Source organism: Corella eumyota, chromosome 2 (assembly GCF_963082875.1).
Source record: "Corella eumyota chromosome 2, kaCorEumy4.1, whole genome shotgun sequence".
NCBI classification, from domain to species: domain Eukaryota; kingdom Metazoa; phylum Chordata; class Ascidiacea; order Phlebobranchia; family Corellidae; genus Corella; species Corella eumyota.
The window spans coordinates 20457090-20479949 of record NC_137491.1 but is presented as its reverse complement, the minus strand read 5'-3'; the positions used below and the strand labels follow the sequence as shown (position 1 = coordinate 20479949).

The 22860-nt window shown below is 30.2% G+C and overlaps 5 protein-coding genes across 8 annotated transcripts; 4 read left to right on the top strand and 1 right to left on the bottom strand.

Moving 5' to 3' along the window:
• The first annotated feature begins 327 nt into the window (after nucleotides 1-327).
• On the top strand, nucleotides 328-7406 carry LOC145743633 (kelch-like protein 12). Of its 4 annotated transcripts, none has more exons than XR_014281032.1 (13): nucleotides 328-503; nucleotides 567-681; nucleotides 945-1098; nucleotides 1185-1399; nucleotides 1464-1613; nucleotides 1679-1754; nucleotides 1821-1906; nucleotides 2018-2216; nucleotides 2282-2422; nucleotides 2558-2716; nucleotides 2782-2926; nucleotides 3084-3469; nucleotides 3598-3738. XR_014281032.1 is itself a non-coding variant. In XM_082561640.1 (12 exons), exons 1-12 carry the CDS (start codon nucleotides 409-411, stop codon nucleotides 6891-6893), a joined length of 1656 nt encoding a protein of 551 aa, XP_082417766.1. In that variant the 5' UTR covers nucleotides 328-408; the 3' UTR covers nucleotides 6894-7406. The 4 variants fall into 4 exon arrangements, 2 of the variants coding, with proteins under 2 accessions (XP_082417766.1, XP_082417765.1); XR_014281033.1 differs by having other exon boundaries at nucleotides 3593-3667; XM_082561640.1 differs by lacking the exons at nucleotides 3084-3469; nucleotides 3598-3738 and adding an exon at nucleotides 6773-7406.
• Nucleotides 4414-6714, top strand: LOC145744018 (kelch-like protein 6). Its single transcript, XM_082562109.1, has 9 exons — nucleotides 4414-4691; nucleotides 4786-5000; nucleotides 5064-5216; nucleotides 5281-5350; nucleotides 5444-5529; nucleotides 5673-5871; nucleotides 5991-6128; nucleotides 6240-6398; nucleotides 6566-6714. The coding sequence occupies exons 1-9, from the start codon at nucleotides 4538-4540 to the stop codon at nucleotides 6712-6714; spliced, it is 1323 nt and encodes a 440-aa protein (XP_082418235.1). The 5' UTR covers nucleotides 4414-4537.
• Nucleotides 7407-7894: 488 nt separating the features above from the next.
• On the bottom strand, nucleotides 7895-16499 carry LOC145744051 (uncharacterized). Its single transcript, XM_082562146.1, has 9 exons — nucleotides 16190-16499; nucleotides 15218-15415; nucleotides 13424-13550; nucleotides 12610-12734; nucleotides 10920-11027; nucleotides 9882-10025; nucleotides 9529-9631; nucleotides 8810-8988; nucleotides 7895-8735 (listed from the first exon to the last, which is right to left on the bottom strand). Exons 1-9 carry the CDS (start codon nucleotides 16463-16465, stop codon nucleotides 8226-8228), a joined length of 1770 nt encoding a protein of 589 aa, XP_082418272.1. The 5' UTR covers nucleotides 16466-16499; the 3' UTR covers nucleotides 7895-8225.
• A 2614-nt stretch (nucleotides 16500-19113) lies between these two features.
• LOC145744054 (RNA-binding region-containing protein 3-like) lies at nucleotides 19114-20800 on the top strand. The gene has a single exon (XM_082562148.1). The coding sequence runs from the start codon at nucleotides 19243-19245 to the stop codon at nucleotides 20794-20796; it is 1554 nt and encodes a 517-aa protein (XP_082418274.1). The 5' UTR covers nucleotides 19114-19242; the 3' UTR covers nucleotides 20797-20800.
• Nucleotides 20801-21060: 260 nt separating this feature from the next.
• LOC145744053 (coiled-coil domain-containing protein 42 homolog) lies at nucleotides 21061-22843 on the top strand. The gene is made up of 2 exons (XM_082562147.1): nucleotides 21061-21201; nucleotides 21483-22843. The coding sequence occupies exons 1-2, from the start codon at nucleotides 21102-21104 to the stop codon at nucleotides 22553-22555; spliced, it is 1173 nt and encodes a 390-aa protein (XP_082418273.1). The 5' UTR covers nucleotides 21061-21101; the 3' UTR covers nucleotides 22556-22843.
• Nucleotides 22844-22860: the final 17 nt, after the last annotated feature.

Genomic DNA, 22860 nt, shown 5'->3' with positions numbered 1-22860 from the left:
ACAAAGATAGTTTCACTAAAAATAGCATAGCAAACAGTTCTCTATTAAATCGAATTTCACAGATGATTTTTTTTATTTAATACCGACATGGTGTATATTAAGTCATGTATTCTATTCTAAAAAAACAACCAAATTCAAGTTGTCATTGAATAAAGCGTTTTGCTTAGGAGAAAAGTATACACAATATAAATAGTATTAAATAACGGTGAACAAAGAATTTTTTATAACTTACGTCATACAAAGCAAACAAGGTAATGTTTGTTTTACCAAGCGATACTGTTCTCTCACATTTAAGTTATTCAGCCATAACACCACAGTCAACAAGTAAAGCGTATTTTACCATTATATTACTTATATAGGATTTTAAATACAAGTTAAAGTTTAGTTTGAGTAGTTACAGTTAAAACTATGGACAACATTATTTCAATCGAAGGAACGACCGATATTGGTGAAATCAAGTATGTAAGAAAAACCAAACCTGATCTAAATGCTTATGCAGCCAGGTAAGTTAACCGTTTACTTAAATAGCCTAATGTTATAATTGGTCTTTACTTTATAATTATCAGAAAACGAGAAAACTTTAATGACGTCACTATTACGTGTGGGGGTGTATCAATCCCAGCAAACAAAATGGTTTTGGCTTGCAACAGTCTCTACTTTGAAGCAGCTTTTGACGTTCCAGTAAGTTTATTGAAGTAATTAAACTAATATGCCTTAATTTAATTCCACTCTAATCATTACATTTAAAATAATATATGTAAATGTTTTGGACTAAATAATTACATGTAACTTGTAATTACATGTTACTTGAAGCTCTTTATTTAAAATTAAAAAAAGAGTATCCATGTTTTGCAATTCAGTTACGTTACATAAAGAACAACAACAAGACAATGCCGAGTCTTTAAACAATACTAGAGTTAAATAGCAAAAACAATTGTTTTTAGATGAAAGAAAGATATTCAGGTTCGGTGGAAGTTGAAAGAATTGACGCAACATCCATGAGATCAGTTATTGATTATATTTACAACGGAGAAGTTAAAATAAACGTTACCAATGTTTGCCAATTGCTCGATGCTGCTGAATATTTGCAAATAGAAGGTGAACGTTGTCAATATTTTTAGTCACAAGCAAGTGTTAAACTGTTGTAAACAAATATGATTTATTTACATGTAAATTATTTACAGATCTAAAGAAAGAATGCATTACTTATTTGCAAAATACAATTACTTGCCAAAACTGCTTCAGTCTTCGCTTATTGGCTGATCGTTACCATAGCAATAATCTTCGTGATGACGTCAAAGCATTCATGCGTGACAACTTTGATACAATTTTGTCACGTGATGAATATAAAAAGTTAACAGAAGAAGAATTTTGTTCCTTGTACTCAGTTTGTACAAACGTTAGTTACCTATGTACTATATCATTTTTTTTAACTTAAACTAAAAACTTTTTAATTATAACAGAGCAAAATGACTTTGTACAAAGCTGTTGTTGAATGGATCAAGTTTAAATTCGACGAACGTAAAGATCGCTTCCTTGAAGTTTTGGAAAAAGTGGATTTAAAACTAAGTGAACTTTCTTTGCAGTTTCTTAACAATGTTGTTTTACAAGAGGTTTGTTTAAAGGAATAACAAATAATCAGTTTAATTATATAAAACGTAATTTGATTTAAATTTAGGAATTTGTTTGGGAAAACAAAATTTACATTAAAGCTGTAACTGAAGCGATAAAAGCTTTGTCGACAAAAGGAAAAGGTTGTTTCTCCTGAAAATGCAGATAAGTTACAATTTTTTAAAAAACTAATTTTATTTAATCAACAGAAAACTTACTTATCATCGGTGGAAATGGACATCGTAACAAAGTTACTCAATACAACATTCCTTCCAACAAGTTTACCCAACTACAGGTAAATAAAAATATATTAGTAAAAGTAAATAAATAATTTGTAATAAAATAAATTATCTAGTAAAACAAATTTTATTTTATTTTCGTTTAAAGTCGATATTTTATTTGTTAGGAAATTCCACAAGGCAAAGCCCTTCACCGATGCGTGACGTTAAACGATTTTGTTTACGTCATTGGTGGTCAAGCTGACGATGGTAAAACCTCACTTGCTACAGTTTATAAAATGAACATGAAGGGAAATCCCTCTACTTGGGAGCAAGTTAAATCAATGAACTCAGTCAGAAATGTCGCAGGAGCAGCTGTTTTAGAAGGTAATATTAAAATTTAAACACATTTCAAATTTTAATAGATCATAAAATAAATTTTGTTTAAACAGGATTAATTTTTGTAACTGGGGGATATTTGGACCCAAATCATTTGTCATCTGGAGAATATTATTTGGAAACACTGAATATTTGGAACAAAATAACTGACATGAAAAGTCAAAGATTTGGTCACGAACTAGTTGAACTAAAAGGTACAAATTATTGTTTTTTGAAGCTTTTATATTATATGGCACAAAGTACAATTTTATTAATTAAAAGAATACAAAATTATGTAGAAGTATGACTAGAAAACGTAAAGTTGCTGATTTAATATTTATTCTATTCAGGTTATTTATATGCGATCGGTGGGTATGATAGCAATGGAGTAACCAACACAGTCGAGAAATACAATCCAAAGAAAAACGAATGGGGATTCACCGCCTCCCTACAAACTTCACGCAAGTGGTTTGTTGCTACGGCAACCGATGACGCGATTTACGTCATGGGTACGTAAAATTATTTTTTTAGAGAAAACAGCTTATTAATTATAATATCATATTTTTAATCAAAGGAGGCCACGATGGCAAAAACAAATTAAAATTACCTGAAAAATATGACGTCATCGGTGACGTATGGACCAACCTTACAGACATGATTACAGAGAGAAGTGGTTTTTCGGGTTGTTTGATTCAAAACAAGATCTACATCGTTGGAGGGTAAATTACTATAGATTTTAACAAAAAGTTATTGTAATATTGACTAATTTTTAATAAAGTGATTTTTTTAAATGTGTATTTATAGTATAAGGCGATTATTCTCAATAATCTTCATAAAATTAATCATAAAATTTCCAAAAAGTTATTTTCATCATAGGCTAGGCAATCTGGCAATTAAATCGATTCACAAATACGACATAGAAGAAGACAATTGGGTCATTGTTACAAACACAGAAGAAGAATACTACAACCACACAGTCGTTTCTTTTTAAAATGTATTTATAGCCTGATTCTCATACATTTCTGTCCGAGTAAAATTGTGGTTTTTATTATTTTTTAATTTTTAAGTTTAATTGTATTTGTAACCATTTAATCTATTAGTGTTTTTCGAGTGTGGGATTTTTTTTAACACTGTAATATTTTAATACCCTTATTTTACTTGTACCAAGTCGGTGACGTATTGACCAACCTTACAGACATGATTACAGAAACCCATGCATGTTCAGGTTGTTTGATTTAAAACAAAATCTACTGCGTTAAAGGGTAAGATGTAAAAAATTTTGAAGTTGTGTTATATATTTATTAATTAATTTTCAATAAAGTCACTTATTTGAAAAAATGTGTTTCTATAGTAAGAGGCTAAAATTATTAATAATTTTTACAAAGCACAGGCTGTCAAATCGATACACAAATACGACATAGAAAAAGACAATTGGGTTCTTGTGATACTTGACATTTCTTTAATTTCCGCAATAATCTTGAACAGAAAGTTCTGTTGAATTTTTGTGCTTTGTTTAAAAACTATTTTGCTGCCAATTCAACGAATTTGTTAACTTCTAATACCTAAAACAAAACGTTATTTATTATTAAAATACAATATAAGACCATCAAAAACTATTTTTACAATAAATTAACAATTGAAATATAAACACTTGCCATGTCTTGTAGGCTAAAATCCCTTATAATCTAGGTTTTAAACAATGAAATAGCTGATATTTAAAATAATTTAATCTAAAGATTTAAATTTTTTAGAGTTATCTAACTATAACATTTAAATCGACTTTTAATTTTAAAATTAATTCTGTAGGAAGTAACCAAAAATATAGTGTTTCCAAGAAACTCTAGTAACTTTATTAACCTTTCAACTTCCCGCATAAAGCTATTCAAACGTTACTTCCCATACCACTTTTCACTTGAGCATTTCTTACTATCATATTACTACTATAAGGCTTTGAATACAAATTTTAGTAAGTTTGGTATTTATTGGCAGAAATATTATGGACAACGTTATTTCTATCGAAGGAACGACCAATATTGGTGAAAACAAGTATGTAAGAAAAATCAAACCTGATCTTAATGCTTATGCAGCCAGGTAAGATAAGCACACAAACACCATTAATTACAAAAAGGGTCTAAACTTAGTACATTAATAAAAGAAAACGAGAAGACTATAATGACGTCACTATCACGTGTGGGGGTGTATTAATCCCAGCCAACAAAATGGTTTTGGCTTGCAACAGTTTCTACTTTGAGAAAGCATTTGACTTTTTGGTAAGTTTAATTTACAAATTTGCCTGTAACAGCAGTACAGGCAAATTTTAGTATTTTTAGATGAGAGAAAGATATTCAGGTTCGGTGGAAGTTGAAAGAATTGACGCAACATCCATGAGATCAGTTATTGATTATATTTACAACGGAGAAGTTAAAATAAACGTCACCAATGTTTGCCAATTGCTCGATGCTGCTGAATATTTGCAAATAGAAGGTGAACGTTGTCAATGATTGCATAAAAAAATCACAAGCAAGTGTTGAACTGTTTTATATATATGTTTTTTACACAAATTGTAAATTATTTACAGATTTAAAAGATGAATGTATCTCGTATTTGCAAAAAGCAATTACTTGCCAGAACTGCTTTAATCTTTGCCTATTAGCTGATCGTTACCATAGCGATAAACTAAGTGATTCCGTCAAGTCGTTTATGCGTGAAAACTTTAGTATAATTTTGTCACGTGATGAGTACCAGGAGCTTACAGAAGAAAACTTTTGTTTTCTGTACTCTGCTTGCAAAAACGTGAATAATTTTACATATTACAATTTTTCCAATAACTAAATATATGTTAATTTTCTTGTACAGACTATGAAAGCAACTTTGTACAAAGCTGTTGTTAAATGGATCAAGTTTAAATTCGAAGAACGTAAAGATCGCCTTCTTGAAATTCTGGAGAAAGTGGATTTAAAACTAAGTGAACTTTCTTTACAGTTTCTAATTAATGTTGTTGCACAAGAGGTTTGTATTTTAGGGATTCGGTAATTTAGTTTTTAAACGATTAATTAACATAAATTAAATTTAGGATTTCGTCCTGAAAAATCACAAATACATAAAAGATGTTTGTCAAGCAATCAAAGTGTTGTCCCTTAAAGGTATAATAAAAGTTGTGTATACTTTATAAATAACATTTAAAATACTATATCATATGTTTAACAAACACGTTTTGCTGCTGTATTAACGAACAGAAAACTTGCTTATCATCGGTGGAAATGATCGTTACAATCAAGTTACTGAATACAGCATATTTATCAACAAGTTTACTCCACTACAGGTAGATATTCTGTTTTGTTTGGTAATTTAATTTACAAATATTTATCTTGGTCACTTGGGAAAAATAAGTAAAAGAATAATGCAATAAAATAAACAGTTAGTGAGAAACATTTTATTTTCACAAAATATTTCACAAATTTTTAGGAACTTCCAGAAGGTAGGATAGCTCACAGATGTGTTACTTTAAACGATTTTGTTTACGTCATCGGTGGTCAAGCTGACAAGGATAAAAAGCCACTTGCTACAGTTTATAGAATAAACATAACGGAAAATCCCCCAACTTGGGAGCAGGTTAATTCAATGAATACAGCTGGACATAGTAAGGGAGCAGCTGTTTTAGAAGGTTAGTTGCGTTTTAATAAAAAGGTAAAATTTGTAATAAGACAAATTTCTTGGTTTAAGCTAAGTTTGTAAATCACTAAATATATATTTTATGTATACCTATGTATACTTGGTATGTAGATGTTATTTATTTGGTGGGAGGATTTTCAACAAAAACGGAATCAAGTGGAGAATATTACTCGCCAGCCATGAACGTTTGGAACAACATTAAAGAAATGAGTCAGGAAAGATATGGACATGAACTGGTTAATTTAAAAGGCAAATTTCTTAAAGCCTTTATTACTTAAACAATTTGGGATATTGCTTCCTAACCCAATCTAATAATTCTATGTTTTATGTAAACAACATCAATTTATTTTGTTTGATCAGGGTTTTTATATGCAATCGGTGGGTGTGATGCCAATGAAGTAACCAATACAGTCGAGAAATACAATCCAAAGGAAAGCGAATGGGGATTTACTGCTGCTCTACAAACTGCACGCAGTTGGTTTGTTGCTATAGCAACCAATGACGCAATTTACGTCATGGGTACGTAACAATAAAAAGGCAATGAATTAATATTATGCCTGGCACTAATAAAATCCATTTGGTAACGTAAGCCTTAAACTATTAACAAGTATTTTAAAGTGCCCCAGTCTGTTTACCAGTTTATTTAGCTAAACGGTAAACTAAAGTAAGACATTATGTATTCAAAGGTGGTTACGATAGCGGAAAGTCCTTAAAATCTACTGAAAAATATGACGTCATCGGTGACGTATGGACCAACCTTACAGACATGATTACAGAGAGACATGTCTTTTCGGGTTGTTTGATTCAAAACAAGATCTACATCGTTGGAGGGTAAGATGTTTTAAATTTTACATAATTTGAACAAAAACTAATTACTTCATAATTTATTATAGGTTAGACAACGACAAACAAGCAGTCAAGTCGATCCACAAATACATTATAGAACAAGACAAATGGTTCATTGTAACAAACACAGAGGAAGAATACTACAATCACACAGTCGTTTCTTTTTAAAGAAAACCCAACAGTCAGCTTAAAAAACTTAATTTGTGGACGTTTTAACAAATTTGCAAATCGATATTTAGGCTTAACACAGTGATTAAAATTGTGTGTTGCATTGAAATGCAGTGAATATGTAGTTAAAAATCCAGAAAAAACAATTTTGTTAATAACGTTACCAATTTTCTTAACCTCGTTTTATGCAATCATTTTATAAACTACATCTGAAACTTTTATGAAATTTACGAACATGATGTAGTAACGAAACAACGAAAAAATCATGCTTTAATTATTTTTAAGATTTTCTGGTAACCCTATAACAATAACAAGCAGCGTCGTAGAAAACGTAATGCTTTATTTTCACAATTTTGTAAAACATTTTCCTAACATCCTAAAGAGGTTCGTCTTGCGAACTTTTAACCATCTGAGTATTGGCTGTAATTTTAAATATACCCGGTAAAAACATATTTACAGGTTAAATTGTATTCAAGTACATAAGACTTGCTAAATATTGTTATTGTGCGCTTATACTAAATTTTACATAAACTGGGTATGCTAGATTGGTCGTGTTTAGACAGTTTTAGCAAAACGGTGCTAAAATTTTAAAAATCCATTTAAAAAATATCAAAATATAAATGATTGTAAAAACTAAACAACAACTTACCTTACATATTGTCGTATGTTTTATGTTGTAATAAACAACTTTAAATACCTTGTAACTGTTTATAAACTAAATATTACTTTTAACAATCTTAACTTAACTAGCTTTCAAAAGTTCAACTAAATTCTTGTAAAGAAAATGAACAACTCGGTAAAGCACGAAGTTGGAAAACAAATTTTCTGCTTTAAGCTTTACGTCATATTCTCTTTTATTACGTAACACTCTACTTTATTTGCTCATTCACAATAAGCCTGTTTAAAATGTTGGTTTTAAATGTGTATGGTTTATATTTTTTAAATATTATTTTTGTACTATGTAAAAAATTTAAAAACTTGGAGATTGTTTTAATGTTTTATTGTGTAACTTTATAGTGCAACTAGAAACATTAAAGAAAGGAAAAATTTAAAGTGACTATAAATCGTTTTTTACCGCCAAAGCAGATTTCAAAAAATAGATTTTGGCCAATATTAAAACGACTAAAACGTCCACTGCTCTTTAAATAGTTGTCAACATCATCTAAAGACATGATGTCATGGATTTTGAGTAACAATTTTACAAAATATGACGTCATCACGTACGGAAATAGTCACCATATATTCAGATTCACTTATTTTACTCGGTATAACTCTGACACTGTGACGTCATCGGATTTGTGATAAAGTTAGACCCGATTATGACGTCATCAATCACGAGTTGGTTTCGCTCGTATCGGCGACCCCACTGTCTCTTTGGCTCGGTTTTTTAGTTAACGACATCTGCGTTGTACGATCTCTGTACACTATAGGCTCGTGATCGAGTTGAGTAATTCGCTCGTTTAACAAGCCGGTAGATGGCGCACCGTAGTGTTCAGAATCGGGCTTCGATCCGCTCAAAGAAGAACTTCTAGGTCTGGGTAAGGATTTAGACACTTTAAGCTTAACAAAGTTAGAATTATTAAACTTCAACCCCCGGTTCGAATCCCGCCGATCGCCGGGTGTAAACGATGTCAAATCTGACCCAGAAACGGTTCGGCTTCGAACCCTCGAGCCGTCTACGTCACCGGTCCTTGTAGTTGATCCCAATCTTCCAAAACCTCCAGGTTGATGACAATAACTTGGGGTTGGAGTCTGGTTTGACCCCGTTCTTCGAACTATCGTTCGTCGATCTAGAGAGCCTGTAAGGTAGGCAGTGACGTAGGGCGAAGAAGGGTGTATTTCCTTCAACAAATTAATTTAAATATCAATTCTGAAATAATTTATAATTTTTTGTGCTATTAAAAAACGCAATTTACCCTCTCAAATACGTCATTATCGAGTTTTTGAGCATCGGGATCATGTGAATGCTCTCTTGCAAGATTTAACTTTGGTGACCTAACTCCTGTAAGTGTAGATTTTCTGCACGAATTGGGGCTGGTAACAGAAGCTTGACTGCTGTGATGTTTGCGTGATAGTCTCTTGCTGAGTCTTTTATCTAAACAAAATATTTAAAGAGTTAAATATTAAACCTTGTCACAGTGGTGTTGTTCTGATCATTACAGGCCTAAAAAATTTAGTTGTAGCTGTACTAATGCCACTTTACCACATTATTGGCTTTTCGCTGGTCATGGAATGATATAACAAGCCTAAAAGTTTAAGATTTCCAACAAATATTACATCTTTGGCCCTTGGTCTCTGCTCGTCCTTTTTTTTACATTTGCCATATTGTCGGTCTTTTGGCGCATTTAGACCCATAACCACATTATTAGTCTATTGGTCCATATAGCTTTTTTACAAATTTACTATTTTGACACCATTTAACAAAACTAAAACCCTTGATTTTTTAGAAACATCAACGACGTTTTTTCACCCCTACATCCCTATAATAATAACCCACAAAACATATACTCTACCACCAAATCTTTACATTTACTGAACAATTTTAAGCAAGTTGTTTGTTGCATTTAAACTGATGACTCGCCTACAAATCTGCTTTAAAATATTCTATTATAAAATACAATATCACGTGACTTACTACCGCTCGACAACCGTCGTCTGAATTCGGAAAACGGACCACGAGATGTCCCACTATCTGATGACGTTTCAAGTTCGTTCGCTTTCATCTGACGTAACAATATCTAAATCATAACAACGTATTATGTAATGCTTAAAGTTGAAATTTGATATACAAGTTAAATACTTTAAATACTTTAAATTTTCGAAGTTTAAAAATGTTGTAAACTGGTGATTAAACAAAAGACTCTCACTGATATTACAATGTATATGCATACATAAATAAAATTTAATATAAAAAAATAGTAATAATAAAATTAGTTATAGAATTAAGTCATTCACATTAACCAAGAAATACAAAATAATATTCCTTACCTTGAATTCTTGCCTGTATCGCACATTAGTTGCCACATATACGATGGGGTTAAGTAAAGGTTGTAGAAAAGCCAAACAGAAAGTTATCCAAGTCAACCAAGTTGGTGATTTCACACCGGTTGATGCTTCGTATAAAACTCGAATCTGTGAACATATTTACGTTTATCCTCAATTTTAAAAAAATGTTAGAATATTGAGTTGTTTTTTTGTATATATCTTTATTCTCGATGTGGAAAAGTCGAATGCGCGACTTAAACATAGAGAAACATCAGTTACTTCGACCCGGCGGTTTGGGATATTATATAGATTATAATTGCCCGGTAATTATGCTGCTGATTAATTGCTGACTCAGCAGGAGTTCATACCGTTTATAGCGCCTTACCCAAGGGCGCTACAGCATAAGATCGGTGGGGATTGAACCCACGACCCCATGTGGTTGATGAAATATAATTTTTTTAAGTTAGGAAGAAAATCTAGCTAGCACCATACCATTTTTAATATCTCAAAATTAAAAAGATTTTAATTATCAGAAAAATATTTAACATTATTTAAAATCGGGCTTAACAATCTTTAAAATATTTTTGACAACAAAAAATATCAAGTTTTGTTATTTTTTTGCAAATGCAGTTTTGCAAATAAGGGGTTAACAGAAGTACATGTACTTTAAATAAAGGTCGTTTATCGTACAATAATAATTAATCAAATACAACAAAAATAGAAAATGTAACACAAATAAATAAACAAATTTCTGCAAAGTCATATTAAAATTAAATAAAAGTGCGATCTTATTAAAAAATAAAACTTGGATAAAAAATGGATATACTTTTTTATACAAAAAAAGACTTAATTTTAATTGCCATTTTTTTGTTAAGTAGCCAAGTTGAATTTAAATTTATTAAGAAAAAACTACTAATACTTTAAACAGTTAGTAAAAATCAAAAAAGATTAAAAATATTCACATTTTTAGATTATTAATGTAAACCATGTATTAAACTTGGATTTATCCTTTTAATTATTAATTTTATTAAATCTACTTACAACATAAGGCATGTAGCAAACAATGAAGATGAGACAAACGGCCATTGTTGTTAAAGTCGCGTTTCTTGTTCTTTTATTCGAAGATTTCTTTTTGTTTAATGGTTTATGCTAAAAACACGAAAAAGGTTGTTTAATAAATAATTTTAAAAAATAAAAAAAAAAAGTTTAATTTTGTTGAATTATCTTACAAAATTAACAAAGTTCAACTTAAATATTTAACAAATAAGGAAAAAAATTAATTTCTTAAAATGTTTTTAAAACAAAAATTTATTTTTCCCAAAATCGATAAAAACAATTTTTAATTAACCGCAGAAGCACCAATTGTTTTGCATTGTTACAACACAATACATTACTGTCGCGTGCACAATGACGTCACAAAGGAGCACGCGACCGATAAGAAAATCGAAGAAGCGACGAAAGTCGGAAGCAAAAAAGTGACAATTGATTTGTTTTTGGCATTCTCGAATTTCCTTATTTAGAAATAGCACGAGAGTTAAACCAAATGAATTGAGTTTATTGATCTCTTATCTAGAATTTTGAGACAAACAAATGGAAGAAAACAACAATTAAAACAACGATGGCGCCAAAAAATCTATTTCTAAATCCAAGATAATTTTTACTCAAAAAACAAGAATATTTAACTTAAAAATGAATATTTTAAAAACAAATTTAACTTAAAATGAATATTTTAAAAACAATTTTTACTAATCAATTTATCACAAAAAATAAAACAACAAGACTAGTTTTCATAAAATTATTTTTTTAACTAAAAATAAATATAAAAAAAAAATGTTTTTTTTAACATTTTTTTTCATTTTTTATTAAATATTTAATTGGCAATCTTAATTTATTACAAGTCGATTAGATGTCATTAAGAATCGTTTATTGTCAAACCATTGTCTCCAAACAATCGGACGTTGTTAGTTATGACATTGACAATAACATCGGAAATATGACGTGACAATGGCAATGAGTAAGTATAGAAAAGTGATTAATTTTTGAGTAAAATTTTAACCACAAAAAAATGATAAAAAAGTCAACCCAAAAAAACAAGTTAATTTGACAGGTTGAATTGATGACGTAGACAATATGGTCTTTATTATAAAAACAAACAAGTTAATATCTAGGTCAAAATCAAGAAATGATTTATAAATTTGACTCGAAATTTACAGCAGCATCCGCGAACGTAAATAGATCCTAGACCAACGCAAAATAAATACAACGCGGGCGACAATATAATGACGTCACAATAGCTATTGATTCAAAAACAATAAACAAAATAATTATTTTCATTAAGCTATAAATTTAAAATATATTTACAAAAATTGTAGAAATAATAATTAATTAAATATTTTAATTACTCAGCACTAATTGAAACATACAGGAAAATATTTTTTTGAATGTTCTAATTCAAATTGAAATTAGATATTTTATATTTCGGGTTAAATGAGTTAATTGAGTTTTCTTATTAAATATGATCTTATGACCTCGTTAATTAAATATATTGTGATGTTTTTAAATAATTAATTAAAATAAAAAAGTACCCGCGTTAATTTTTAAATGTGTTAACCTATATATTGTTTTTTTTTTCTAAATTGAACAAAAATTAAATATAAGCTTGTGACTTAATCCTAAAAGATTGCTACAATTTCAAAAAATAATTTAAAAAATTAAAAACCATTTTCCCCACCTTTTTATCGAACGACATTGTACAAAGTTTTGCTTGGAACGTAACAGTGCAGGCCGCCATAAACAACAATGCAAGTAAGAAGATCACGTGGACGGAAATGACGTAGGCGCGATCAACGAAGTCATCTGATTATAAAAAAAAATTAACGAAAGTATAAAAACTTGCGCTAGTGTGATAAACCGGCGAGCCGAAAGGTTTAGGGTTTGAACCGCACCAATGCCACACTATTCGTCCTTAAGCCCGGTGTTTACAGATAGCTTAAACACGTCCCAAACCGCACACCCTTACCCGATAAAATATCAAAAACTTATCCTTTTAAACAGGGTATGAAAACAAAAAAAAGTAAAAAAATTTAAAACAAAGATCGCGCGATAATGTGGTAATTCATTATGGCGTCAGACTGCGCGTCGAAAGGTTTCAGGTTTGAGCCGCACCAACGCCACACTATTTGCACTTAAGCTTAGTGTTCACGGATGGATCGGACTCGTCCCAAACCGCACACCCTTACCCGATAAAAATATCAAAAACCCTTAAGAAGATATGGGAAAAATTAAAAAAATTGGGAAAAATTTAAAAAAATTGCAAGCAAAGATCTTCCATAATGCTATATCGCGCCATAATGTGGTTTTCCAGTCATGGCGTCGGACTACAATCCAAAAGGTTTCGGGTTTTAGCCGCACCAATGTCACACTATTTGCCCTTGAGCCAAACGAATTACCAAAAAAAAAACGTCCTAGCAACATACCTTTACCGAATAAAAATATAAAAATATATAACCTTATTGTAATACGGAAAATACCTAAAGTTAACTAACCTGTAATTGTATCAATCAAACACATTCGCCTTCCTCTTACAACATGGTATTCCCCTACACCGAAAATAGGGAGGATTGTGATGCAAAACACCAAACAACAAGCAAGTGGTAGCAACACTTTTAACATCTAGAAAAAAAATTAAAAAAGAAAATTAAAAGTTTACTCAAACGTCTAAAACCCTTTTTTTATCCACTTGCAAAACACAAAATAATATTAAAAAAATTGCAAAGTAATCTAAAATTAATAACTAAAAGGCTTTTAAAATAAAAAAAGAAACTTCAAAAGTCAGATATTTTATCTTAAAACAAATTCACACGAGGTCAAAAGCTTCCTGATGAAAGTTGTTGGCGAATAAAGGTGAATTGTGAGGTAATAAAGCTTATTGTTAAGCAACAAGCAACTCACACGGTCATTCAAATTAAATTCGCAGTTTTAAGAGACAGAAATCTCGTGTTAAAATAATTAAAGTTTTTTGCCAAACTTAAGAATTTTTCGCACATTTAGATTTATGCAAAATTCGAAATTAAAACTGATTTGAATTTTTTTTATTTTTTTTTTATTTTTAAGGGTTAAACCTAACATTATGTTAAAAATTAAATTATTTTTTAGTTTTTACTAAATACTATATGATAGCTCGTCCAACGGCTGAGCTTTTTTTTGTTATAATATAGTCACAACTCTTAGTTAATATATGCTTGTGATAATTTACCTGCGCACCACAAATGGCAGTTTTATATATTTTGAGGGGCTATAAATTGGTTATACATATTTGTTTACAAATCTTTATTTATTATAGTGTGTAAAAATTTACCACTGCGATACCGTAACTATCCGGTAGTGTGGTTAAGCGGTCATGGCAGCGGATTACCAGCCGAAATGTTTCGGGTTTGAGCCGCACCATTGCCACATTATTCGGCCTGGAGCCTAGTGTTTACGGATAGCTCAAACACGTCACAATATCACACCCCTACCCCATAAAAAATTTAAAACCTATAACCTTAAGGTGATATGGTAAAAAAAAGATAAAAAAAAATCGTAACTATCTTCAATATAATTATTTGGGTTGTTTATACAAAAACAAATTTTAAGTATTACAATAAAAATTAAGACAACAATGTCGCAATAAAGGGGTAATTTCTAGGAATTGTTTTTACTTTATAAAGTATTCAAAATGGTAGTTTTTGTAAATTAGTTTCTATAATTAAAAAATGTCAATTTTTATAAAATAAAATGGCATCGCAATATGAAGTTGTTCGTTGTTAAATATTTTTAAATAATTTCCTTTTTATGACATCTGATGAGAAACTAGAATGTTTTGGACACATTACGACAAGAAGTTAACTTCTGTTATATGACGTAATAGATTTGATATTGTGACGTTTTTGAAACTTAATTGTCAAAAGTTGACGTTTAATTTTCTTCGAGCGATCTCCGTTCATCAAACGAACGTAATTATGACGTCATTATTTGCGCTTTTTTAATTAATTTTAATTTTTAAATTTTATAAAAAAAAATTAAAAACTTTTAAATTTTGTTCTTTTAATATTTTAATTAAACATAATTGTAGTTTGCTTTTATAAATTATTTAGAAAATCGATAAAAGTTATAATTTAATTATTTCAATATTCTAAATATAAAAAACTAAATTTAAAATAAAATGCCCAAATTTTAAACATAATTAAATACAAATTTATCTTTTAAAATTCAAATTTCAAATTTCTTAAAATTTTATTTTAGTCCATCAATTATATTTAACAAAAAAAATCAAAAGTCACCCTTTAAGCACGACTTACTTTTAATCCCAAATTGCTTCTGTACTTAAAGGGTTGATATAGTGCGATCACACGGTCAAATGCCATAAGAATAGTGATCAATGGTGAAACGAGTAGAAGGCAGAGTGCCAAGAAACCCAAAATACTGCAAGAGATATGCCCGCCCGTCCAAATACAATTCGGGTCAGCAAAAATTGGCATCAGAAGAAGTAAAGTTGCCTGGAAAAAACAAAGTATAAATACATGTCACAATAACACAACGGCTTTTATACTAAAGTACTCTTAAAGTTGAGTGAAAAAATCCTTTTAAAATTAGTGTACAGGTTTAATTTAACAATGGCATGGTGTAGTGGTTAGAACACTTGGCTTTACTACACGGGGTCTTGGGTTAGATTCCCACTGCTTTAATGCTGTAGCACCCTCGAGTCAGGTGCTATTAACGGATGTAAACTTTTACTGACCCGAAAACAGATCAGCAGATTAATTGTCGGGTTAATTATAATCAATAATATTCCAAACTGTCAAAGTCAACTTAAGACTGGATCGGGGTAACTGATATTACTCTATGTTTAGATCGTGAAGTCAATCTTCCCACATTGAGGATAAGTAAATTTGAAACAATACCCAATGACGTAATAATATACATTATATTTTGCAGTGTGTAAATTATTTAAATAAATCCGTGCTTGAATAATTTATATTGTTGTAATATATACCAAACAATATAATATACAAAACTTTTTCTGGAATTTTATGAATAATTTAAACCTAAACAAATGCGACATAAACATTAAAACAATTATAAACGCTCATAATTAATTTATTTTTAATTAATTGTTTACTTTTAACTATTGAAGGTTAAGAGAAACGGTTTTATTAATTAATAATACAAATTTGACTCCACATTAATCAAAGTTAAATGCTTTGTTTACGATAAAAATTTAAAATAATTTTTAATTCAAATCCAATTATAAAATAAATACGTCATAATACCTGTATGACATCACTGACGTTAAGAAACCTGATGCAGAGGTACACAGGGTTGCTGCGGCCCCGAAGAGTGACCAACGGGACCCGGAACAGAATAATAGATGCCAGGAGGTTAAGGATCAAAGTTAGAAGAAGAACAAACACAAGAGCAGAGTTCAGTGAGTTCCATTTACATTGACCGATGTACGGGTTCGTCGTAGTCTCGATACATTGTTGTGTAATGTTTGTGTGGTTAGTGACGTAACAAGGATTGATTGTAAACCCAAAATCACCTGACATTTCAGCGATAATTATTTAACCCTAATAAAAATTGGTCCCTAAACAAAATAACAAACTATTAATTTTAAACATTTACGCTAATTAAAAAACACATAAGGAAAAATATTTATTAATATCAGTAAAACTAAAAATTAAAAAACAAAGTTGTTTAAATAACACACAACCTATATATAGTTGTATGAGGCTGTGGTTCATAAGTAAAGTCATGATAATAATGATCACTTAACGTTCTATGAACTGATTAAACAACCATAAATATTTATTATAAAAATCTGAACACAGAGTTAAGTTTAAATAAAAACACCGATGTTCTAAAATTGCTGTTAAATCAATAGCTCGCCTAAATACGTTTTTTATTACATCACCTACAAAATATATATTAAAACTTCACTAATGCTTTAGTATCAAATATCTCCCTTTTACGCTTAATTTTTTAAAGTTTAACCCTCACAAAAACGATCCAGATCACGTAAAAATGTTAAAATTCAACGTATTTTTAATTAGTTTTTTCGTGGTTTAAAAGGCACTAAAACACTTAATTTAACACTTTTTTACTTCACATCATTTTTGTATTAGTTCTTCGAGTTATTTTTTTTAATTTCTATCTTATTAATTTTAAAATATTTATAGTTAATAAAAACACAACTTATCGTGTTCTAATAATAAGCAAACAGGTGGCCAGAACAGGAACAATTGTAACACCTCTACCTTTAATTACCTTATTATTCTTTCCTACATGTCTGGTTGTATGTGTGGGCAACTCTTGGTAAACGATTTTTTGGTATTTAACTCATAATTTTGACTTCAAATAATTTTGAAATTTAATATTTATTGTTCAGACCATAAGAGACCTGTTAAAGCCCTTTAACCGCGATTAGTTACGTTTAGCGTTGATTTTAATACAAGTTTGATGTTTTTCGCGGTTTAAGAGTTAATCTGCGAGTGTCAAAATTCTCTCCTTGATGTTTGGTTTATTTTCCGACTTTTATTCGACCGCTAGGGAGTCTTCAAATTAATTTCAAAGTTTAAATAAAATAAAAATATAATTTTGAGTGACAGTAAGTTATAATAATCAGTCATTGTTAGCGCATTATCTTAAAACAAGGAGGTTGATTTTACGACAATGGTTCTTTATTGCTTACAAACAAAACCATTGTTTAACTTTCGTAACATACTTCAAAGCAAATAAATTGCAAAAAAATGTGATTTATATTAATAATAATAAAGACTAAAACCCAGTTAAGGCTCACTAGAATATACACTTAACTCATAGTTAACAGGAAAGTAATTTAACACCACAATGCAGCCTCGAATCCTGGAAAATTTAACGTTTAATAAACAAAACAAATTGTTTCTACAGTAATTTATTTTTAATCCCATTTTTTTATGTTTTTTTTAACATTTTAAACACTTTTTAAAAAGTAATATAACAACATAAAAATACCACTCATATTGTTTACAATCTAAAACCTTTCATTTCCCAACACTTTATACTAACCTTTATTTAGCTACGGACTTTTTAACGTAAATCTAAACGTTCTTTCTTTTGCTTTCTAACTAATATTCTGAAATCCAGGTTTAACGACTTTATTAAACTATTACACCTATACGGCAATTGATCACGTTGTTATAATATGCCAATGATATCCTGTTTAAAATAACGATTAAGCATTTTTAAAACGCCCCGATATTACGAAACAAATTAACAAATGTAAACTCAGTAAAAAAATCTACAAGTTAAAAATCTGAACTCTTTTGTCTCGAGAGCCTGAGTTGTGCTTTATGCCGTAGACATATGGAATTTCTTCTTTTAAATTGAGCGCCGGAAATTAGGCAAGAAAAGCATGTGGTCTGCAAACTAGTAGCTTTAAAAATGACGTATTTGAAGCATTCTTGCACATATGTTATCCTGATAAAAAAGGTGCAAAACGTCAGAGCAGCTTGTTCTAATAAAGAACAATTGGTTTACTATCAATCTTACTACAATCAATATTAAACAACACTTTTTTAAATTTTTCTTTTAAATCTTTTTGCACGGTCAATTTTGATTTCCTATGTGCGTATTTCCGAAGATTGTAAACGCCTGTTTACCAACGTTACAAAGCACAATATTGCTTGTTTATGGTTGGATTTTTGTCGTACTACAACAAAAAATGACGTCATATCTTGGATGAAATGTTTAAAATGTATATCTAACTTTTGTGTGTGGTTTAGTATAGTTTAAACAATTAAAATTCTTTTTTACAAAACGCAAAAAACTTCTATTTTTAAACTAAAAATAACTTTAAAATAATTAATATTTAATGACCTAAAATATTTGCAAAACTCAATCTAATAATATTTTGTAATAATAAATTAACATAAAAAACTAATTACAATAAAGAAAAACAATTATATGATGTCTATGTTGTCATGACAAAAAGTCAAGCACAACTAGTTCAAATTCACTAAAGGGCGCTAACGCGCTTTATTTATTTTTTAACAATGCTCAAATTAAAAAAGTTTTAAACTTTGTGGTTTATTAATTGTCTAAGGTAACAAAATATCGTAATAATAAGAATCTAAGTCAAGCTTTTGAATAGATTGTGTTTTTAGGTAAATTATCAGATTGTATTTAATTGACTTTCCAATCTGACAGTCAGATAGTCAGTTATCTGTCAGTTGGAACAACTATCTAAAAAGCCAGTCTGGCTGTCTGATAAATTAACGCTAAATTAACCAAGTCTAACATAATCAAATTCACACAGTTTTTTAATAGCTGCACACCACGAATAAAAATGATACAAAGTAATGTTTTACTTGTCAAACACTTGCCTAAAGAATTAACACCCAACGAAAAATCTGAATTGTTAAAATGTTTTGGTGCAAAGGAGGTTCGAGTTATGCCAAATCATGGACAATTTAAACATTGTGCATTTGCTACTTTTTCTGACCACAACGAAGCTAAAAACGCTTTAAATCGATTACATCAACTTGAAGTTTTAAATTGTGTTTTGTCAGTGGAATTTGCCAAGGAAAAATCTAATAAAGAATCAAATATCTTAATTTTAGACAATGTGGATAAAGAAAAGGGGGATAAAAATGAAAAACTGGGAGAAAATAAGACAATTGAGAATAAAAATCAAGGCCTCGAATCTTGTAAATTTTGTAAACGATTTCCACCTATTGCCCCTCATTTTGGGATCGAATATTTCTCAAATCCAGGCTTGAAATATAAATATCCTGCCCCAAATGCTGATGTACTTCTTAACATTTGCAATGCTTTGTTAACTGTTCCAAAACTTTATACACAAGTCTTACATTTAATGAATAAAATGAATTTGTTCCCCCCATTTTCCCAAGTTGCAATTATACCTCCAACTCTACTTGAATATTTTTCACAATTAATTCCTGAAGTTGAATCAATTGGAAGCTCAGAATCTGAAATTGAAAGTGAAGAAAAAGATAAATCTTCCATGTTTTACGACAAACTTCCCCCTACTAAAGTTACTGAATCATTGAAGAGAAAATTCACCAAATTTTCAAGTTCTCCAAAGCGAAAGTTGAAAGTGTTTAAACCAACTATGAAGTCGATCAAAAAAACCAAAAAGAAAAAACGAAGAGTTTTCAAGAAAACTAAATTCCAACCAGGGGAAAAATCAATTCTTTTAAATATGCCAAAAAGTGTTTATCGGGAGGTAATGCCACAGGTTAAGCCAACTTTGGTTGAACCACAAAAATCTATTTTAAATAAAGAACTGAAAGAAATTGAGACACAAGAATATATGAGTGAACATACTAAAACACTAGCAACAGATATCGAGCCAGCAAACATGCATGACATAAATAACAAACAATCTGAAATCCAAAAAAATAAAGGTAATGATATTGAAGGTGGATTTGGTAAAATAGAACCTATATTGTCAACAAAACCCGATCAAACTTCACAAGATGATAGCAATGACGATTATTTGCTAACTTTTGATTTTATAACTGAGAAACAACTCGAAAAAGGTCGACTTTCAACTCGGGATATAAAATCTAATTCGTTGTTTGATAAATATTTACCAGGAGATCCCTCGTGTAGACTCTATGTCAAAAATCTTGCTAAAAAAGTCACAGAAAAAGATCTTCAGTTTATTTTTGGTACATTCGTGAATTTCAAAGATGAAATTGAAAAAAATATGTTCAACATTCGGTTAATGACAAAAGGTAGAATGAAAGGTCAAGCTTTTATAAGTTTGCCCAACATTGAGGTTGCAAAAAAGGCTTTAAAATTAACAAACGGTTACAATTTAATTGGAAAACCAATGGTTGTTGTATTTGGAAGATCTGCTAAGCCAAAAGATTAAATATTTTTGTCACTAGTTTCATTTAGACCCATTCAAAAAGAACAATTTACTTCATTTTTTACTTTAAGTTCTTTAGCCATATTTGTTGTTTATTTACCCCTAGTTATTGTAAATATTCTTTTTCCGGACTTATAATCATGTTTAAAACACCATCTGCAATCATTGTTCAAATCATACCAATTTTGCATTACTGTCAAATAACTTCTAAACACATAAAATATAAAATGCAATTTACTTTAGGTATTTTTATTAGGACAATATTTAATATAACAGATAAACGAAAGAAATAGGAAAAGTTTATCAAAATGCCGCTTACAACGTCGAACAACCAGGCTTACCGCTTGAACTTACAACCTCAGAAGAGAAATGTTTTCGTGACCCAATTAAATGAACCCAATGATGATGGTAAGTTAAAGCTTTTACCTCTAAAAGAAGGTATTCAGATTAATACATGCAAATGATAATTAGCCAATGGTTAAAACGTTGCCTATAATTTTATTTTGATTTTTAAAACAATAACTTAAATTTAAATCTAGGTAATCTTTGTAGTTACAATTTTTATAGTTTTATTTTGTTTTTACCATCCGGAATGTTATATTGAGTTGATAACTTTTAAATGTGTTAAATATAAATGTGATATGTAGTGAAAATAAATGCTCAGATAAATTAAAATAATCATTTTCTAGATGATGATATTAGAAGGTTTGCAGTTGTCAAGGAGTCAGCCGATCAACTTCTCAAAACTGGGATCAACACTCTGCAGAAGACTTCGCTTTTAAGAAAAGCAGTTGAGATGGAAGAGATTGATCGCGAGTTAAAGAAAAAAAGGGAAGAATTTCATGAGAGAATGATGAAGAACAAAGCAAGAGAGGAAGCATTAAGAAAAAGGCAGGAGAACACAAAAGATAGAGTTGTTAAATTTGATCGTTTTTTGAAAGAAAATGAATCGAAACGATCCCGTGCACTGCGTAAATATCAACTAGAAGTCAAGGATAACAAACTTCAAACTAAAAACTTAAACCTGATTAAGGATGAGGTTGAAAAATTGGGCGAAACCAAAATGATGGTGCTAAAAAAGCTGAAAGAACACAAGAAATTTGAGGAATATCTCATGAGAGTTGTGGATGTAATACCAGATGATTATTTAGAAATGACCGGAGAGAATTTAGTTGAAAGTTTGATTCAACGACACGAGGGCTTATCCTGTACTCAAGATGACCTTGAGGGTAGGAATCATGACATTGCAACCGCCATCGAAAAAGGGCAGCGAAAACTCGATAAAATCAAACATGAACGAGTGAAACAAAAACTTTTAATCAACAGCCAAATGACTGACCTTCAAACCTACAAAGACAAGGTCACTCAAAGGATCAACAAATACGAGCAAGAAGTGGTTGACACGACTGTCATCCAACGAGGGAATCTTCTAGAATTAGGTCGGTTGTCGATGGCGATTGACAATCTCTCGGATACCTGCCGAGCACGGCATTGGCCACCAGCATCGGAGATGGATTACCTCCAAAAATTAACAATGATCAAACAATGTTTTGAGGAACAGGAAATGGTTTACGACTTGATCTTGAGACATAAAGGAACAAGGTCAAGTGTTGGAAGCATCAGGAAACAAGATATGCCCAAATCCAGTTCATTCGATCGTAGCGAGAAATCAGGGGCAAGTGATTCCTTTGTGACATCACTGCCACCGATAAATGCTCCAAAACAAAAAGCGCGACCAAAATTAGCGGGTGTTGTAGACTAGCTAACCACGATTAAAGAAACAGATCTTCACTAAAAACAAGTATTTATATCAAAATTTAAAGTGACAATTTGGTTTATTATTGTAACACAAATAACCTTTTTTTTTCACTGCTGTTTTTTTTTCATAGTTTTGTATAGTGCTTTTAAGAAAAACGTTTTTTTGTAAGTTTTATACTGATACCTAAATGCTATTTACAACTGAAACTACCTTATATTGATTGGGCTACTTTACTACAATAACACAAATTTAATTTACCTAAAATTGGTTTTAATGTAGTTTAATTAAACAGATATTTTTTTAATTTA

What these genes read in the sequence shown, in the direction of transcription:
- LOC145743633 (XM_082561640.1), top strand. Translation starts at nt 409, where the DNA reads ATGGACAACATTATTTCAATCGAAGGAACGACCGATATTGGTGAAATC. An exon ending in CTAAATGCTTATGCAGCCAG is followed by an intron (nt 504 to 566) that starts GTAAGTTAACCG and finishes TATAATTATCAG; the next exon opens with AAAACGAGAAAACTTTAATG. An exon ending in AAGCAGCTTTTGACGTTCCA is followed by an intron (nt 682 to 944) that starts GTAAGTTTATTG and finishes AATTGTTTTTAG; the next exon opens with ATGAAAGAAAGATATTCAGG.
- LOC145744018 (XM_082562109.1), top strand. Translation starts at nt 4,538, where the DNA reads ATGAGAGAAAGATATTCAGGTTCGGTGGAAGTTGAAAGAATTGACGCA. An exon ending in CAAAGTGTTGTCCCTTAAAG is followed by an intron (nt 5,351 to 5,443) that starts GTATAATAAAAG and finishes ATTAACGAACAG; the next exon opens with AAAACTTGCTTATCATCGGT. An exon ending in TGACGCAATTTACGTCATGG is followed by an intron (nt 6,399 to 6,565) that starts GTACGTAACAAT and finishes ATGTATTCAAAG; the next exon opens with GTGGTTACGATAGCGGAAAG.
- LOC145744051 (XM_082562146.1), bottom strand. Translation starts at nt 16,465, where the DNA reads ATGTCAGGTGATTTTGGGTTTACAATCAATCCTTGTTACGTCACTAAC. An exon ending in TTTGATTGATACAATTACAG is followed by an intron (nt 12,735 to 13,423) that starts GTTAGTTAACTT and finishes TTTTATAATCAG; the next exon opens with ATGACTTCGTTGATCGCGCC. An exon ending in ATAATGACGTATTTGAGAGG is followed by an intron (nt 8,736 to 8,809) that starts GTAAATTGCGTT and finishes AATTTGTTGAAG; the next exon opens with GAAATACACCCTTCTTCGCC.
- LOC145744054 (XM_082562148.1), top strand. Translation starts at nt 19,243, where the DNA reads ATGATACAAAGTAATGTTTTACTTGTCAAACACTTGCCTAAAGAATTA.
- LOC145744053 (XM_082562147.1), top strand. Translation starts at nt 21,102, where the DNA reads ATGCCGCTTACAACGTCGAACAACCAGGCTTACCGCTTGAACTTACAA. An exon ending in AAATGAACCCAATGATGATG is followed by an intron (nt 21,202 to 21,482) that starts GTAAGTTAAAGC and finishes ATCATTTTCTAG; the next exon opens with ATGATGATATTAGAAGGTTT.